Raw genomic sequence first — 17,617 nt, forward strand, 5'->3', positions numbered from 1 at the left:
GTGTGTTGACACGAAGTCGGAGGAGGCAGACATCCCATTTTAAAGAAGCAGCCACCCCCGTGCTTAAAGTCAGGGGGAGGGGAGATCACAAGGAGTCACAGAACCAGCAATCAGTATATATTTAAGTCGACCTGGAACACCGAGGGGTGCACATTAGGCACTGTTTTACCAAAGTTGCTGCTCCCAGATCACGACAGACCCCCGCGCACACACACTTTCTTCAGACCTCTTTAAGCACGGGCAGACCCAGTTCTTACCATTAAAATCTAGCTCTAAACTCACCCAATGTTCTGGGCTATGCAGAACCCGGCCCGTCTCCAGTAATGTCAGGTAAGATTCCATGCAAGGTTGGGAATAGACGCCGTGGCAAGGCACATTAGCACTCTGTTAGCCACCGGCCCGCTTGGTAAATAGCAACGGCTGACGCGTAGCCTGCAGTCTGTTTAGTGAAGACGCACTGATTGCAGAAACTCACACAGGCGCTGCCACGGCCTGTGTGATACCCGTGGCAGTGCAGGCTTCCTTCTCCGCCTTGCATGCACACACACGGCCACCGATGTCCCTCGCCCCTGTACTTCTCAGCTGAGCAGCCGGTGGTTTAGCTGCTTGCTAAACCCCTGCCCCTAGTCCATCTGCACCAGCAAGTCCTGCTGTTGGCTAGCAACGGCTCACAGGGGAGTCAGTCCAGGCAACTTCTATTGTACCGTAGTTCTATGCTGCAGGCGGTACCGGGTTTACCGTGGCGCCATAGCACTGAGCCCACACTCAGCAGGGTCCAGACGGTGGCCCCGCCTCCCCTCCCCACTCTGCGTGTCTCAGCCAAGTGGTGGTGGGGAACAGTGCCGGGGGGTGAGGGCTCTAACTGGGCGGGTGCTGGGCTCCGGGGTGGGGCCAGAAATTAGTGGTGAGGGGTGCGGGCGGGGGCTGCGGGTTGAGGCAGGGAGTTGGGGTGTGGAGGGGTGAGGGCTCTGGGGTGGGCCTGGGGATGAGGGGTTTGGGGTGCAGGAGGGGGCTCCAGGCTGGGGTTCAGGGTGTGGGAGGGAGCTCTGGGCTTGGGCAGGGGGTTGAGGGGCAGGAGGGTAAGGGCTCCATCTGGGGGTGTGGGCTCTGGGGTGGGGCCGGGGATGAGGGGCTTGGGGTGCAGAAGGGGGCTCCAGGTTGGGGGGGAGGCTCAGGGCTGGGGCGGGGGGGGTGGGGCTCAGGGTTGGGGCATGGGCTTATCTCCGGTGGGTCCCGATTAGCATTGCAGCAGGGCTAAGGCAAACTTCCTACCTGTCCTGGCTCCACGCTGCACCCCAGAGCAGCCAGCAGGTCCGGCTCCTAGGCCGGGGGGCAGGATTTTCGGTGCGCTGCTCTCGCCCGCAGGCACTGCCCCCGCAGCTCCCATTGGCCAGGGTTCCTGGCCAATGGAAGTGCAGAGCCAGTGCTTGGGACAGGGGCAATGCACGGAGCTCTGGGGCCCCCCCGCCTAGGGGCTGGACCTGCTGGCCGTTTCCGGGGCGCAGCATGGAGCCAGGACAGGTAGGGACTAGCCTGCCTTAGCCCCGCAGCACCGCCGACTGGACTGTTAATGGCCCAGTTGGCGGTGCGGACCAGAACCGCCAGGGTCCCTTTTCAACCGGTGTTCCAGTCCAAAACCGGACACCTGGTCACCCAGCTTCTGAGAGATCCCCTACCAGCCAGCTCAGCCCAGCAGACAGGGTCAGCTCCCAGCAGCTGGGTGAGTGTGACTGGGGGGGCAGGGTGTGGGGGAATGGGTCTCTGGGGTGTCTGTGTGGGGGGGTACTCTTGGGGGAATGAAAGCAGGTCCCTCTGCTGCAGAAAGAGAGGGAGAAGCAGAGGGAAGTGCGGGGTGGGGGGGTGTGACTAGGAATGCCCATGGGCGTAGTTTGGGGGGCATTGCCCCTAACAGAGTTGGGGTGGGGGGGACACATGGGGGTCACATATCACTGCCCCCCCATTTCTGCGAGGGCAGAGCTGCCCCGCTGAAAAAAGAGGGTGCCACTCAGCTCCACTGACTTTGCAGCTGGATGCCACCTTCTGCGGCCTAGTGCTGGTCGTGCTCCCCTTCTGTGTGCTGGGAGCCGTCCTGTGGTAGGGCAGGGCAGGGGACGTGCTGGGGGAAAGAGGCAGTGAAGTGGGATGGGAAGGGGATGGGGCAGTGGGGAAAGGGCACAGAATGGGGAAGAGAAAGGGATAGGAAAAGCGGGGGCAGGGAAGACACGGGAGCCCGACACACGGCATCCCCGTGGCAGCAGCTGGCGCTCCCCTGTTAAGCAGGCCCATCAAACCCCCACCCTGACCAGCCCCACCTCTCCGATGACCCTCCCAGACTCCCACCCCACTGAGCCCCAACCAGATGCACTTGGACACCCACCCCAATGAGCCCCCCCTTACACCCGGACCCCCTCCCCCATTGAGCTCTCCACACCCAGACACCCCCTGCTGAACCCCAACCACCTTCACCTGGACCCCCCTGCAGAGTCCCATTCCCCCTGCACCTGGAACCCCCCAATGAGCCCCTGTGCATCCAGATCCCCCACTGAGCTGCCTGCACCCAGATTGCCCCACACAGAACCCTCTTACCCCCACCTGGATCCCCCCACACTTAGCCCCTCTGCATTTAGATCCTGCTGCCGGGCTGAGCCTGCCTGTCCACACCTGGGGCGCCTAGCGCAGAGGGGCAGGGCCCCAGGGTGTTTCTGGGGCAGGCCTGGCCCTTACGCTGTGTCAGGGTCGGGTGCAGCCTCACTGCCGAGCCCCTGTTCTGGGGTTGTGCGGGGTACGGGGAGGCTGCAGGGTGATCTCCCACCTCCATGCAGCCAGTGGCTGATGCTCCCCACTGTCATGCTGGAGCTTCCACGTTTATTTCTTGACAATTAAAACTTGCAGAATTTTAAAATACTGTGCACAGAAATTTAAAAATTTTGATGCACAATTCCCTCAGGAATATGGAGTGGTGTGCAACTGTTATGGTGGGACTGTGAGGAGGGTGGGGGGAGCGCTGGGTGGGCAGTGTGGTGTGCAGGGAGCTGTGTAGTTGTGGTGGGAGGTGAGTAGGGGGGGTCTCTGGGCGGGGGTGCGCTGGGCATAGTGGGTCCAGGGGGGCGCTGGGCATAGGGATGTGCAGGGGAGATCACTGGGCATGAGGGCACTGGGCATAGGGATGTGTAGGGGAGGTCACTGGGCATGAGGGCACTGGGCATAAAGGGGGGGCATTGTACAAGGGGATGATGTGCTGCGGCATGGGCCCGCCCCTGAGGGAAAGGGGCACACTGGCGGCGCAGGGCTGGGTGGACCAGCGTGCCTCTGGTGGCTGCTGGTTTGTAAACAGTCCCCTCGCGCTGGGCGGAGCAGGGCCAATCCTGCCACACCATGCCCCATAGCCCCCGGGTGGTCCCTCACTCTGGGGACCAACTCCCCCATTGCCCCATGGGGGCCCTCAAAAGTTTAATCCGGCCCTGGCTGCAGGTTCACAGGTACCGTAGGGAACAGTGTCAGGAGCCAGAGAACACAGGTAAAATTCCCCTCCTGTTTTTGATTTTGCTAATGCCTAAAGCAGAGAAGGGACTTTGTGCCCCACAGCCCCAGCCCTGCTTTGGCCGCTGAATGAATGCTGCCATCAGATGATGCAGCAGGTACATGGGATCTTGAACAACGGCCTTGGCAGGTTAAAATGCGTTTCCATTCAACCCTCACAGCTGTGTGATTGATTTTGTTTTCAGTCTCCAGCTGCCTGACCAAAAAAAGGCAGATCTACCCCCGAACGTGACCCTTTAGGTACAGTCCAGGTGGCCGAGGGTTGAACTTCCAGTCTTTCTGAGAGAAGCCTTTAATTTTGGGAAATGTTTGCCCTTCAGGTCTGAACTTGTGAGTTTGAAAAATGACCCCCCTTTCGCCCTGGCCTCTAACCTCTGACCAGGCGCACCCCAGAGGAACCGAGACACAACCAAGCCCTGACGCGGTTCACTGACACGCTGGGGTCTCACGGTGCCTGGCTCTGTTTTCCCCTCAGCATGGACAGACGCCGTTGCACCTGGCCGCTGAGAATGACCATTCGGAGGTGGTTCAGTTCTTTCTGAAGCACAAGCCGGAACTGGTGACCTCTGCCAACGTGGAAGGTTCAACCTGTGCCCACATAGCTGCCTCCAAAGGCAGCGTCGCTGTGATCAAGGAGCTGCTGAAGTTCAACAAGGTGGGGGCGACCACAGCACGCAACAAGGTGAGTCCCTGTGGCGGTGTCCCCTTGCTATGGGCCAGTCCAGCTGGGCAGTGTCACACAGAGCTGACCCGAGAGTCTAGATCTGTGCCTGTTCTGCTATCCCAGAGGGATTAGGAAGAATGTTAATGCAGGAGTGAGAGGGGTAAAGGGAGAACTAGCCATGGACAGTCTATGGGGTGATTCTGAAGCTGGTGCTGGACCTGTATTGCACCTCCTCTCTCCCGTGTGTATGAGAGCTCAAGCCGTGCCCAGCTAGGATCCAGAGATCCACACCATTCTCAGTGCCTCCATTACGCATGCTTAAGGCTAAGATTTTATCACGGTTATTTTTAGTAAAAGTCACGAACTGGTCACGGGTGATAAACAAAAATTAACAGAGCCTGTGACCTGTCCGTTACTTTACTAAAAATAACTGGGGGGACGGGGCTATATGGGGGAGGAATGGAGTCCCATGGAGGGGGGGGCCGACAGGTCGAGCGCCCCGCCATGGTGGGGGAAACAGCCCCAGCTCCAGTGGCCACAGCAGGGGGGTGCAGCCACGGGGGGCTCGCAGCCCCCTTTCTGAAGCTGGCCACAGCTGTGGGACAGGGGTGCACAGCCCCGGCTGCAGCCCCCGCCAAGCCCCGGCCGCAGCATAGGGGAGGCACATGGCCCTGGGAAGCTGCGAGGGGGGCACACAGCCCCTGGTGCAGCCACCAGGCAGGGGTGTACGACCCCAGCTGCAGCCCCTGGTGAAAGCCGCGGGGCTGGGCACACAGCTCCGCCTGTAGCCCCTGCCCCGAGCCTGGGACACGCGGCCCCGGCTGCAGCCTCTGGCGAGCCCGGGATGCCGTAGGGCTGGGGCGTGCGGCCCCGGGTCAGCCTCCTCCAAGCCCACAATGCCGTGGGGCTGGAGTGCACGGGCCCGGCTACAGCCCCCTGGCAGAAGCCCTGGGGCTGGGGCTGCAGGGTCCTGGTTCCAGCCAGCCCCAGTTGCAGGGCAGGGACGCACAGTCCCGCCTCCTCTTCCTCCTCCTGAAGCCCTAGAAGTCACGGAGGTCTGGCAAAGTGACGGAATCCGTGACCTCCGTGACTAAATCGTAGCTTTACGCTGCATGGCCACGCTATCGGAGTCTTCGCTCCACGGACAGCGAGCATCCCAGTAATAGTCATGACAAAATATGAGATGGCAGCCACGGAACACTATTATCTTACTAACCGTGGCTGCCTCAGAAACGCGGAGAGCTTGTATCCGCCGCAGGAAAGGCGGGACAGCTGACGCACCCTCTGGAATCAGCTCTCCCCCAGGGTGGGTGCAAAGAGACAGACACGAAGGAAGCGAATAATCCCAGTCACTGCACATAACGTGATACTTCATCACTTTGCTTTGATAACATGGACCTGAGCCATACATTTGGGATCTGAATCTAACCTTCCCCAAACTTCGTGAGCGTTGGGGCCTGGCTTGTTGGTTTGGCCCATTATGGAGATAGGAACCAGCTGGGAAGTTCAGATCCAGCATCCCAATGAGCATAAATAGGGGAACCTCTCTGTCTTCCTGCCAGCCTCCCGGAGACACGGGGGCCTAGACAAGATTCTAAAGGGAATGTGCCTGCAGGTTTTAGTAAGCGTGTTTTCCCCTTCCCCTGTCTGCTGGCATTGCGACAACGGTCAGCTGGTTTTCAGTAATGCATCAGTTGCATCCGCCCCCTTTTATTTATTTAGTACAAGGATGGGCAAACTTTTTGGCCTGAGGGCCGCATCGGGTTTCGGAAATTGTATGGCGGGCCGGTTAGGGGAGGCTGTGCCTCCCCAAACAGCCAGGCATGGCCCACCCCTGCCCCCATCCGACCCCTCCTGATTCTCGCCCCCTGACGGCTCCCCAGGCCTCCTGCCCCATCCAACCCCCCTGTGCCCTGACTGCCCCCAGAACCCCTGCCCCGACTGCCTCCCGCTGCCTCATCCAACCCCTCCTCTCATTCCTGACAGTCCCCCCAGGAATCCCCCCCCATCCAACCACCCCTTCCTGTCCCCTGACTGCCCCCCGAATCCCTGCCCCTGACTTCCCCCCGCTGCCCCATCCAACCCCCCCCTTCCTGACTGCCCCCATTCAACACCCCTGTTTCATAGATTCTAGGACTGGAAGGGACCTCGAGAGGTCATCAAGTCCAGTCCCCTGCCCGCATGGCGGGACCAAGTACTGTCTAGACCATCCCTGATAGACATTTAGCTAACCTACTCTTAAATATCTCCAGAGATGGAGATTCCACAACCTCCCTAGGCAATTTATTCCAGTGTTTAACCACCCTGACCGTTAGGAACTTTTTCCTAATGTCCAACCTAAACCTCCCTTGCTGCAGTTTAAGCCCATTGCTTCTTGTTCTATCCTTAGAGGCTAAGGTGAACAAGCTTTCTCCCTCCTCTTTATGACACCTTTTTAGATACCTGAAAACTGCTATCATGTCCCCTCTCAGTCTTCTCTTTTCCAAACTAAACAAACCCAATTCTTTCAGCCTTCCTTCATAGGTCATGTTCTCAAGACCTTTAATCATTCTTGTCGCTCTTCTCTGGACCCTCTCCAATTTCTCCACATCTTTCTTGAAATGTGGTGCCCAGAACTGGACACAATACTCCAGCTGAGGCCTAACCAGCACAGAGTACAGCGGAAGAATGACTTCTCGTGTCTTGCTCACAACACACCTGTTAATACATCCCAGAATCACGTTTGCTTTTTTTGCAACAGCATCACACTGTTGACTCATATTTAGCTTGTGGTTCACTACAACCCCTAGATCCCTTTCTGCCGTACTCCTTCCTAGACAGTCTCTTCCCATTCTGTATGTGTGAAACTGATTTTTCCTTCCTAAGTGGAGCACTTTGCATTTGTCTTTGTTAAACTTCATCCTGTTTACCTCAGACCATTTCTCCAATTTGTCCAGATCATTTTGAATTATGACCCTGTCCTCCAGAGCAGTTGCAATCCCTCCCAGTTTGGTATCATATGCAAACCTAATAAGCGTACTTTCTATGCCAATATCTAAGTCGTTAATGAAGATATTGAACAAAGCCGGTCCCAAAACAAACCCCTGTGGAACCCCACTTGTTATGCCTTTCCAGCAGGATTGGGAACCATTAATAACAACTCTCTGAGTACAGTTATCCAGCCAGTTATGCACCCACCTTATAGTTGCCCCATCTAAATTGTATTTGCCTAGTTTATCGATAAGAATATCATGCAAGACCGTATCAAATGCCTTACTAAAGTCTAGGTATACCACATCCACAGCTTCTCCCTTATCCACAAGACTCGTTATCCTATCAAAGAAAGCTATCAGATTGGTTTGACACGATTTGTTCTTTATAAATCCATGCTGACGATTCCCTATCACCTTACCACCTTCCAAGTGTTTGCAGATGATTTCCTTAATTACTTGCTCCATTATCTTCCCTGACACAGAAGTTAAACTAACTGGTCTGTAGTTTCCTGAGTTGTTTTTATTTCCCTTTTTATAGATGGGCACTATATTTGCCCTTTTCCAGTCTTCTGGAATCTCTCCCGTCTCCCACGATTTTCCAAAGATAATAGCTAGAGGCTCAGATACCTCCTCTATTAGCTCTTTGAGTATTCTAGGATGCATTTCATCAGGCCCTAGTGACTTGCAGGCATCTAACTTTTCTAAGTGATTTTTAACTTGTTCTTTTTTTATTTTATCTGCTAAACTTACCCCCTTCCCATTAGCATTCACTATGTTAGGCATTCCTTGAGACTTCTCGGTGAAGACCGAAACAAAGAAGTCATTAAGCATCTCTGCCATTTCCAGGTTTCCTGTTACTGTTTCTCCCTCTTCACTGAGCAGTGGGCCTACCCTGTCTTTGGTCTTCCTCTTCTTCTAATGTATTGATAAAAAGTCTTCTTATTTCCCTTTATTCCCGTAGCTAGTTTGAGCTCATTTTATGCCTTTGCCTTTCTAATCTTGCCCCTGCATTCCTGTGTTGTTTGCCTATATTCATCCTTTGTAATCTGTCCTAGTTTCCATTTTTTATACGACTCCTTTTTATTTTTTAAATCATGCAAGATCTCATGGTTAAGCCAACGTGGTCTTTTGCCACATTTTCTATCTTTCCTAACCAGCGGAATAGCTTGCTTTTGGGCCCTTAATAGTGTCCCTTTGAAAAACTGCCAACTCTCCTCAGTTGTTTTTCCCCTCAGTCTTGATTCCCATGGGACCTTACCTATCAGCTCTCTGAGCTTACCAAAATCCGCCTTCCTGAAATCCATTGTCTCTATTTTGCTGTTCTCCCTTCTACCCTTCCTTAGAATTGCAAACTCTATGCTTTCATGATCACTTTCACCCAGGCTGCCTTCTACTTTCAAATTCTCAACGAGTTCCTCCCTATTTGTTAAAATCAAGTCTAGAACAGCTTCCCCCCTAGTAGCTTTTTCAACCTTCTGAAATAAAAAGTTGTCTGCAATGCAGTCCAAGAATTTGTTGGATAGTCTGTGCCCCGCTGTATTATTTTCCCAACGTATATTTGGATAGTTGAAGTCCCCGATCACCACCAAATCTTGGGCTTTGGATGATTTTTTTAGTTGTTTAAAAAAAGCCTCATCCACCTCTTCTACCTAGTTAGGTGGCCTGTAGTAGACTCCTAGCATGACATCACCCTTGTTTTTTACCCCCTCTAGCCTAACCCAGAGACTCTCAACACTTCCGTCTCCTATGTCCATCTCCACCTCAGTCCAAGTGTGTACATTTTTAATATATAAGGCAACACCTCCTCCCTTTTTCCCCTGTCTATCCTTCCTGAGCAAGCTGTACCCATCCACACCAACATTCCAATCATGTGTATTATCCCACCAAGTTTTAGTGATGCCAATAATGACATAGTTGTATTTATTTATTAGCACTTCCAGTTCTTCCTGCTTATTACCCATACTTCTCACATTTGTATATAGGCATCTAAGATACTGGTTTGATCTTGCCTCCCAGTTTTGTCCTGACCCTCCTTTCTCTCTGCCAATATAGTCCACACTCCCTCTCATTTCCAACCCATCTCCCAGGTCTCCATATTCCCCACTTACCTGTGGGCTTTGCTCACCTGTCCCCATCGAACCTAGTTTAAAGCCCTCCTCACTAGGTTAGCCAGTCTGTGTCCAAATAGGGTCTTTCCCGGCTCAAAAGGTGAACACCATCTCTGCCTAGCAGTCCTTCCTCGAATAGCATCCCGTGGTCGAGGAAGCCAAAGCCCTCCTGGCGACACCATCTTCGCAGCCAGGCATTCACCTCCATGATGCATCTGTCTCTGCCCGGGCTCCTACCTTTGACAGGAAGAATCTTTCCCACCCTCTGACTGCCCTGACCCCTGTCCACACTCCCGCCCCCTGACCACCACCCTGAACTTCCCCGCCCTTCATCCAACCCCTCCCCCCCCCCGCTTCTTGCCCCCTTACTGCATTGCCTGGAGCACCAGTGACTGGCGGTGCTACAGCCGCGCCGCCCAGAGCACCAGGACAGGCAGCCGCGCCACCCAGCTGGAGCCAGCCATGCCACCATGCAATACAGAGCACCGGGTCAGGCCACGGCTCTGTAGCTGTGCTGCCCCAGGAGTTCGCAGCCCCACCGCCCAGAGCATTGCGCCAAGGCGAACTGAGGCTGCAGGGGAGGGGCCGGGGGTAGCTCAGGAGCCAGGCAGGAGGGTCCCACGGGCCAGATGTGGCCTGCGGGCCGTAGTTTGCCCACCTCTGATTTACTATGTAGCTAAGGTAGGTAGGGCTTTGCTTGCATGGGAGGGTATTTGCAATGTGTCCTTTGCAGTGAGGTCGCTGGCAGGTCTCTTTGAGCCCTGTTTGTCAGGCGAAACAGAAGAGTGCTGAGATTTCAGTCACAGTTCCTAAGAACCCCCCTCCCCCCTCAATTTAAACGCAGCTGTTTGCCCCTCTACACTTTCTTTGTGGCCTGCATGAAGAATCGTAGGTTGCATCCTTAGGGCAAATTAGCACTGAGAAGACCCAGGATTGAGGCATTTGGAGGAGAAGGCTGTGAGAGAGTCCCACGTCGTCCTGATGCTCTGTGTCGTTGTGTTGTTATATGCAGGGAGCTCTGGTACCTCCCTTGGCCCTTGCCTCTCAATCTTATATGCTGTGATCCTTGTGAGGTGAGCCCCACCACTAGGGTGACCAGATCACACAGGTGAAATATCGGGACGTGGGGGGGGTGGAGCAAAAAAAAAAAGAAAAAAATGGCCGCCGGAGCTCCACGCCCTGCCCCCTTCCCCTCCCCCCCCCCGTACCAGCATGCCTCCGCTCCATCTCCACCTCCCCCCTCCCTCTAACGGAAAAAAAAAAAAAATGGCCGCCGGAGCTCCACACCCTGCCCCGCCCCCCCACCAGCTTGCCTCCACTCCATCTCCACCTCCCCCCTGCCTCCAGCACTTGCGCCGCCATACAGCTGATCAGCGCAAGCCTGGGAGGGAGGGGGGAGGAGGAGGAATGCGGTGTGCTTGGGGAAGAAGGGGGGCCAGGGTGGGGGTTTGGGAAGGGATCCAATGGGGCAGTGAGGGGGTGGGACTGGGGCCGTGGGGCCAGGGCGGGGATTTGGGGAGGGATCCAATGGGGGAAGGATGGGGCGGAGTAAGGGCGGGGAGGGGCGCGCCCCCTCTCCGGGCTCCACTCCACCTGTGGGCGGAGGCAAAATATCGGGACAATTCGCGTCCCGACCGAAGGTAGGTCAGGACGTGGGACAAATAAGCAAATATCGGGACAGTCCCGATAAAATCCCTACCCACCGCCAGCTTGCTCTGAAGCTCAGACAGTTGGGTTTTTTATGCCCAAATAAATCTGTTAGTCTTTAAGGTGCCACCGGATTCCTTATTGTTTTTGTGGATACAGACTAACACGGCTACCCCCTGATACTTGCACATGGTTAGTTACCCAACCGGTCTGTCTTTGTGTTGCAGACAAACAACTCCACGCCCCTGCACCTGGCAGCTGCTGGTGGACACGGCGAGGTGGTGAAGGTCTTGCTGCAGACGGGAGCCTCGGCAGCGGATGAGGACGGCGTATGTACCAAGGGCTCTGCTGGGCAGTTCCCAGTTCAAAATGCAGATGGTGTGAACGCAATGGGTGATGGCTGCCCTCTTTGGCTGACAGCTTTGGCCCTCTAGAGTCAAAAGCATGAGCTGCTGGGGGCTGTAACAACTCATCCTCCGTAATCAGCACAGAGGGGACTGGTAACACCCGCTTGCCCATGAGTGCAAATGCCCCTCCTTCATTTCAGGGTGCATGCTCAGAAGGAGAATCTCTCTTTGGCAGGGAAAGGTGCATCCACAAACTTTACATTCACATCCTTGTGTCTCTCCTTGATGTGCACCTCTGTGAATGGGGCGCAGGGGGCCCTTTGGGGAAGTACTAACGTTTTGCTGAGATGCTAAAGTAAAAGCATCTCTATTCTTGTTCTTTCCATCTCCCCCCATACCCCTAGTGTGTCTCTTGTAGACTAGTCCCAGGATGGTGCCATGCAGTGATTGTAGCGTGGTGAGTTGTTTAATTCAGGGATGAAGGGTTAAATTTCTCTGCCCCTTTCAGCGGAAGGGCAGTGATGTTTCATTTATAAAGAACCAGCCTCCTCTTTCTTCGTGACTCCTCGGACAGTTCCAGGCTAAGGTAGCTCTCCATCCGGTGGCCCATTGTCCTGAATGCCCAGCCAGCCTGTGACACCTTGAATTATACCAGCGGTTCTCAAACTGTGCCGTGACTCCCTTTGAATGGGGTCACCAGGGCTGGCTTAGACTTGCTGAGGCCTCAGTCCCACTGCCCAGGGCCGAAGCCAAAACCCGAGGGCTTCAGCCCTGAGTGGTGGGGCTCAGGTTACAGGCCCCCTGCCTGGGGCTGAAGCCCTGGAGCTTCAGCTTTTGCCCCCCTGCCCAGAGCGGTGGGGCTCAGGCTTTGGCCTCCCCACCCAGGGCGGTGGGGCCTGGGCAGACTCAGGCTTTGGTCTCCCTTCCTGGGGTTGTGAAGTAATTTTTGTTCTGAGAAGGGGGTCGTGAAGTTTGAGAACCCCTGAATTATATCATCATACCATGGAGTTGGGCCGTGCTGGGAGTGTCAGAACCTCAAAGAATACGAGTAGAGCCCAGGAGGCCTTTCAAAGGCTCTGTCCCTCACCCAGACTTCCTCCGTTGCTGTGACAACACTCTGGGATTTGCACCAGGCCTTGCCTTCTGATGCTTTTCCTCTGCTCCTTATTAGGAAGGAATGACGGCAATTCACCTGGCAGCCAAACATGGGCACATCAGTGTCCTGGAGGCCTTAAAGGGCAGCGTCTCCTTGAGAATCACCAGCACCAAGGTGAGTGCGCGGCCGCTGGCTTTGCACAGCAGGGGCCTTGCTGCCTATGGCGTGGGTGTGGCTGTGCTGTGAAAACAGCCGCTGTTTGGACCCAACTCAGGTGGTGTTTGTTGTAACTGGGTGAGAGGTGAGTGTCAGGACCTGGTTGCGTGTCCAGCAGAGAGAGGGCCACACAGCAAAGCAGGGAAGTGCCTGGGACACACATTATTGGTAATGGTTAGTCCCCACTGGGCTGGACACTATGTGTACACCTAGTGAGAGACCGTCCCTGCCCCAACGCACTTGCAAAGAGCCCAGGCAGACAGAAGGTGGGAGAAAGGAAGCATTAGCATCCCCGTTGTGCGGATGGGAAACTGAGGCCCAGAGAGCGCGAGATGAGGTTTCCAAAGGTGACTAGTGATTTTGAGGGCCTCAATTTTTGAATGCTTTACAGGGGCCTAATTTTCAGAGGGTGGGTGCTCAGCGCTTCCACAAAATCAGGCTTGTTTTCGGGCTCTCAAGCTGAGCACCCGCTAATAGAGAGATCCAAAATTGTTAGTCCTTTTTGAAACCTCGGCCAATGGCAGAGAAGGGACTAGAACCGCACACTCCTGGCGCCCAATCACATCCCTTAACCCAGGGCCCGCCTTCTATCGCTTTGTCAGGGGTCGTCTTTTCCTGATGCTGCCCAGAGCCTTGCGGAGTCAACTGTGGATGCCAAATGCAGAGGCTGCTTCCTGAAATGTTGTGTATCCCCAAAAGCTCCTTCTCCTCTTCCAACTCTCTCATTCTTTCCTCCCTTTCTTTGTTTTCGTTCCTGTCATTCTCATGTCTTCTGTGACCTCTCCCTTTTAACCTTCTTCCTTCCAGCTGTCAGGCATGTACTGCGCTTTGATCGGATGCTAAATGGGAGCGCTCTGGTTCATTGAAAAGAGCAAATTTCGTTTGTTTTCCCTGAACTGTGGATGTGTTTTTCTTTCCCTTCCAAGACAGGATTTACTGCCCTTCATGTGGCAGCTCATTACGGCCAGCTGGACTTCGTCCGAGACATGCTCGCCAGGGGATTGGCCGCCATGCGCAGCGAGCCTCCCAAGCTCACCTCCGCAGGACAGCAGGTCAAGCAGCAAGGCAGTGAGGTAAGACAGCAGCCAGCCCCGGGGAGAGATTAAGGGACAAGCCGACACATGGCATCCCGAACCCACTTGTCTAGTTCCGTGGAGCCAAATAACATGGGGGCTCGTGTTACTGGGCCATTTGATTTCACTGTGTGGTGGGCCCAAGTCCTCTCCCCCGTAGACAGGCTTGGCAGGGGAGTGCTCTGCTGCGGACTGAGTCCCCCTCCCTGCTGCTGCTCAGAACTGCCGGAGTAGTTTCCACGTCCGCTGGAATCTTACTCCCTTCTCTGCTGTGGCTTTAGCCAGTGAACCTTCTTACGCCCGACACACACTCCTGGGCGGCCCCGTACCTGGATGGACCCCAGTCCCCCCTCCCCACCGCCCCACCCCCCACACACACACAACTCCCTGCGTCATGTCACTGCACTCTGTGGAACACAGCTGCCCTGGTTCCTCTCTCCCTTGGGCCTAGGGAGCGGGGAGAAGGATTTACCCTGTATTCACCCTGGGAAATCTGCCTTTGCCTCTTCCCATCTCCGCTCTCCTTGGTTAGGATTTGGCTCCACAGGGAGGCCTTTCAAAGGGCCAGAAATGGGAGGCCTGCACGACAAATTGCTCCAAGGCCCTGATTGAAAGGGATGGGCGGTGTGTGGAACTTGCGAGGCATAGAGGCCATGATGGTGCAGCCCTCAGTCCCACGGCGCCACTTGTTCCAGAACTGGGGGGCGGGTAGATCTGGTTGGAATGTTCTTGCCGAAAGATGCTGTTTCAGGGAAGCCAAAACATTTTGGTTTCCACGATTTTCATCAGGAGGGTTTTGGGTTGGAGGCCAGATCCTGGGCCTGGAATTTGGGAGATCCAGATTCAAGACCCGGCTCTGTCTGAGTCAGTGTTAACTGGGATGAAATTCGCTGCTCTGAATCAGGCACAGCAGGAGTTGTGCCTGGGTCTCCCACAGCAGTGTCCCAGCCACCGGGCTATAGTGATGCAGAGTATCATAAAACCTTTGAAAGGTTTCGGGCTTGTTCCAGTGTGTAACGAAAACAAATTTGGTAACCTCAAAAGTTGCCACAACGGAGTTGCCATCCTCCAGCTAGCTCAAGGGGCAGGTGAAGGCAAGCAGGTATTGGAATGAGCATGCCCCAGCAGCGTAAAGGTTTAGAAGTGCCCTAGTTCCTGGTCGCATTTGATCTGCTCCCCAGGATTGTCACACACACACACCTTCGGCGTAGCTCGTGTGTGTGGCGCGGCCTGTCCTCAGTGACAGGAGCAAAAAAGGCATGAAAGCTTCACTGCCGGCCAGGCTGCAGGCCAGGGGTGTTGCCCAAATAACATCCAACAACACTCACAGGCAGCATGTTCAGGGGACAGCAGGGGTTGTCGGTGAGGGACTTTGGGATGGCCAGCACGAGGCCTAGGCACCCTGAAGGGGCCCAGCGTGATGGTGCATGTGGGGAGGCTGCAGCCAGGTTGCTGACTCTTCAGGGCCTCAGAGAGGGAGGAAGGTAGATCATCGTGGCCCGCCTGCAGGTGTGAGTCGCACAAAATGGGGAAACAGCTGCTCTAGTTTCTGAGTTGTTCGCACGGGGAGGGGGAAAGTGTCTGGGAACTGTATTGCCCTCGCTGTATGCCCAGGAGTCTGGGGCATCAGAGGGGCCCTGCCGCCGTCTGTATGATTTATCTCAGTCAGGATTCACGCCACTGCACCTGGCTGCCCAGTCGGGACACGAGAGCCTGGTCCGGCTGCTGCTCAACTACCCAGGTGTGCAGGTGGATTGTCAGACCAGCCTGCAGGTAAGAGGCCAGCCACGCTCAGTGTGGGGCTGTTCTACTCACATGGGGGCCACCATGCTCTGAGCTGGCTTAGCCCAGGAGAAGGCTGCAGCCTGTCATGGGGGGCGGGCGGCTTTGATTCTTGCAGCGTCACATCTGGGGTAACCGTCTCTCCGGGAAGCTTCCACCTCCCACCCCAGAGGCTGCTCTGGCTCTGTGCTAGGTGGGAGAAGCAGGACCCCGGGGTGGTCAGGAGGAGAGTCAGTTTGGATGCACAAGGCCCACAAGAGGAAGAGAGGGTTAGGGCGAAGGAGAAGACACAGAGGGCAGAGATTCAGGGAGGAGGGTCCATGGTGCAGAGCGTATCAGAGCCAACTTACCCTGCTGTGAGGACGGCAGCAAATTGACCTCCGGGGCTCCCCCGTCGACGGCGCTTACTCCTACCTCCGCTGGTGGAGTACAAGCATCGATTCGGGGATCGATTGTTGCATCCCGACGAGACGCGATAATTCGATCCCCGAGAGATCGATTTCTACCCACCGATTCAGGTGGGTAGTGTAGACGTAGCCAAAGTGCTACTACTGACCAGTGCCGGGTTGACAACCGTAGAGACAGCTCTTCCCTCTGCAGAAGAGGCTCCTGCAATGGAAGCTTCGTAGCCCTTGGACAGGAGACCCCAGCCCTGTTCTGGAGGGGTCACCTCTAGCTGTGGAGGGTAGTTCAGTCTCCCTGACCCCGTCCTCAGCCTCTGTCCTTGCTGTAAGAGAGATGCCTCTCATGCCAAGTCTGACAGTGACTTCAGGTGACCTTATTAGGTCCCATTAGTGCCATCCTGTCCCTGTGCCAAACGCTGTAAAATACTAACCAGCCCACTTGTGCTTAGGGCTCTATCCCTCTCCACCTGGCGGCCCAGCATGGTCACACCGCCGTCGTTGGGCTCCTTCTGAGCAAATCCACCTCCCAGCTGCATCTCCGAGACAAGAGAGGGCGGACATGCCTCCACCTGGCTGCAGCCAATGGCCACGTTGAGATGGTGCGGGCGTTGCTGGGCCAGGGAGCGGAGATCAACGTCACCGACAAGGTACAGCAGCAGCTCGCACGGTCGGTGTTAGCCTGCTGGAACAGTGAGAGGCGGTCACACTTTCTGTGCAACCTCTTCATGGAGAGTCTCGCACCAAGCCTTGATCGAGGGCCAGTGCCATGAATGATACATGATGCCATGGGGGGGGGGGGCGCTACACAGTATCTCCAAACCCTACGTCCTGAATTCTATGGTTCCTAACAGCAGCATGGTTGTCTGTTGACAAAAGCTGGCAGCCAAGTCAGCTGCCCAGGGATTTCCAGTGTGCCCATCACTTGAAAGTTATGAAAGTTTCATGCAATTCTGGTTAAAGGTGATTCCATCCCCTCCTGCATCACTCCCTATTACGTGACTGCCTGCCGCCTGCGGTCAATGAATGCTGCATTTTCACTGTACATCCTTTAATTCCACAGCAAGGCTGGGGCCCATTGCACTTTGCTGCCAAATCAGGTTTCCTGGCTAGTGTCCGGCTGCTCGTGGAAAGCGGTGCCACACCCACTCTCGAGTCCGAAGAGGGGAGGATACCTATCCAGTATGCAGCTGCTGAGAACCACCAAGAAGTAGTGAGCTTCCTGCTGAAAAAGAACACCACCACCTTGAAACTGATTGAGGACAGGAAGGTAGGGGAGACCCTGAGCTCTGGGGAGGTGACGTGGGCAAGCCCTGAGCCAAGACTCATATGTCCTACTCTTGTTTGCAAAATCCTCAGCATCTACACTGTGCCCTTATGGTGCAATAGCATGACTGGGATCCCAATAATTTAGGTGTTTATAGTCATTGGTCACATCAGTGGTAGAAATGGCGATGGGGTTCCCGAAGCTCAGAGCCATATGTTGCTGAAGACTAGAGCTAGGCAAAATTTTTCAGCCAAAACATTTTTTGTGTGTGAAAAATGCAGATTTTGCAATACCGAACTGTTTCATGAATTGGTGTCTGTTTCACCTAATTGTTTGGTTTGGGGGTTGGGGGATTCTGAAAAAATCAAAATGTTTCATGTTCAAAATGATGCATTTCAATTTTTCAGTTGTAAATGACTTTTTGTTTCAAAATTTCCTTCCATTTTATTTTTAAAAATTCAAAAGTGTAAAAAAAAACACTCAAAATTGAAATGAAACATTTTG

At 54.9% G+C, this 17,617-nt stretch overlaps 1 protein-coding gene across 1 annotated transcript in view; it reads left to right on the top strand.

Annotated features, from left to right (window-relative positions):
* The window catches only part of LOC128833097 (serine/threonine-protein phosphatase 6 regulatory ankyrin repeat subunit B-like), an 88,103-nt gene that overhangs the window by 60,804 nt on the left and 9,682 nt on the right, over positions 1–17,617 (top strand). Inside the window, exons 19-25 of the mRNA XM_054021012.1 lie at positions 4,016–4,222; positions 11,159–11,260; positions 12,450–12,548; positions 13,517–13,663; positions 15,329–15,436; positions 16,299–16,496; positions 16,910–17,116. Coding sequence (XP_053876987.1) covers positions 4,016–4,222; positions 11,159–11,260; positions 12,450–12,548; positions 13,517–13,663; positions 15,329–15,436; positions 16,299–16,496; positions 16,910–17,116 — 1,068 coding nt within the window. The remainder of the gene's footprint in view (positions 1–4,015; positions 4,223–11,158; positions 11,261–12,449; positions 12,549–13,516; positions 13,664–15,328; positions 15,437–16,298; positions 16,497–16,909; positions 17,117–17,617) is intronic.

Source organism: Malaclemys terrapin, chromosome 2 (assembly GCF_027887155.1).
Source record: "Malaclemys terrapin pileata isolate rMalTer1 chromosome 2, rMalTer1.hap1, whole genome shotgun sequence".
Taxonomy (NCBI): domain Eukaryota; kingdom Metazoa; phylum Chordata; order Testudines; family Emydidae; genus Malaclemys; species Malaclemys terrapin.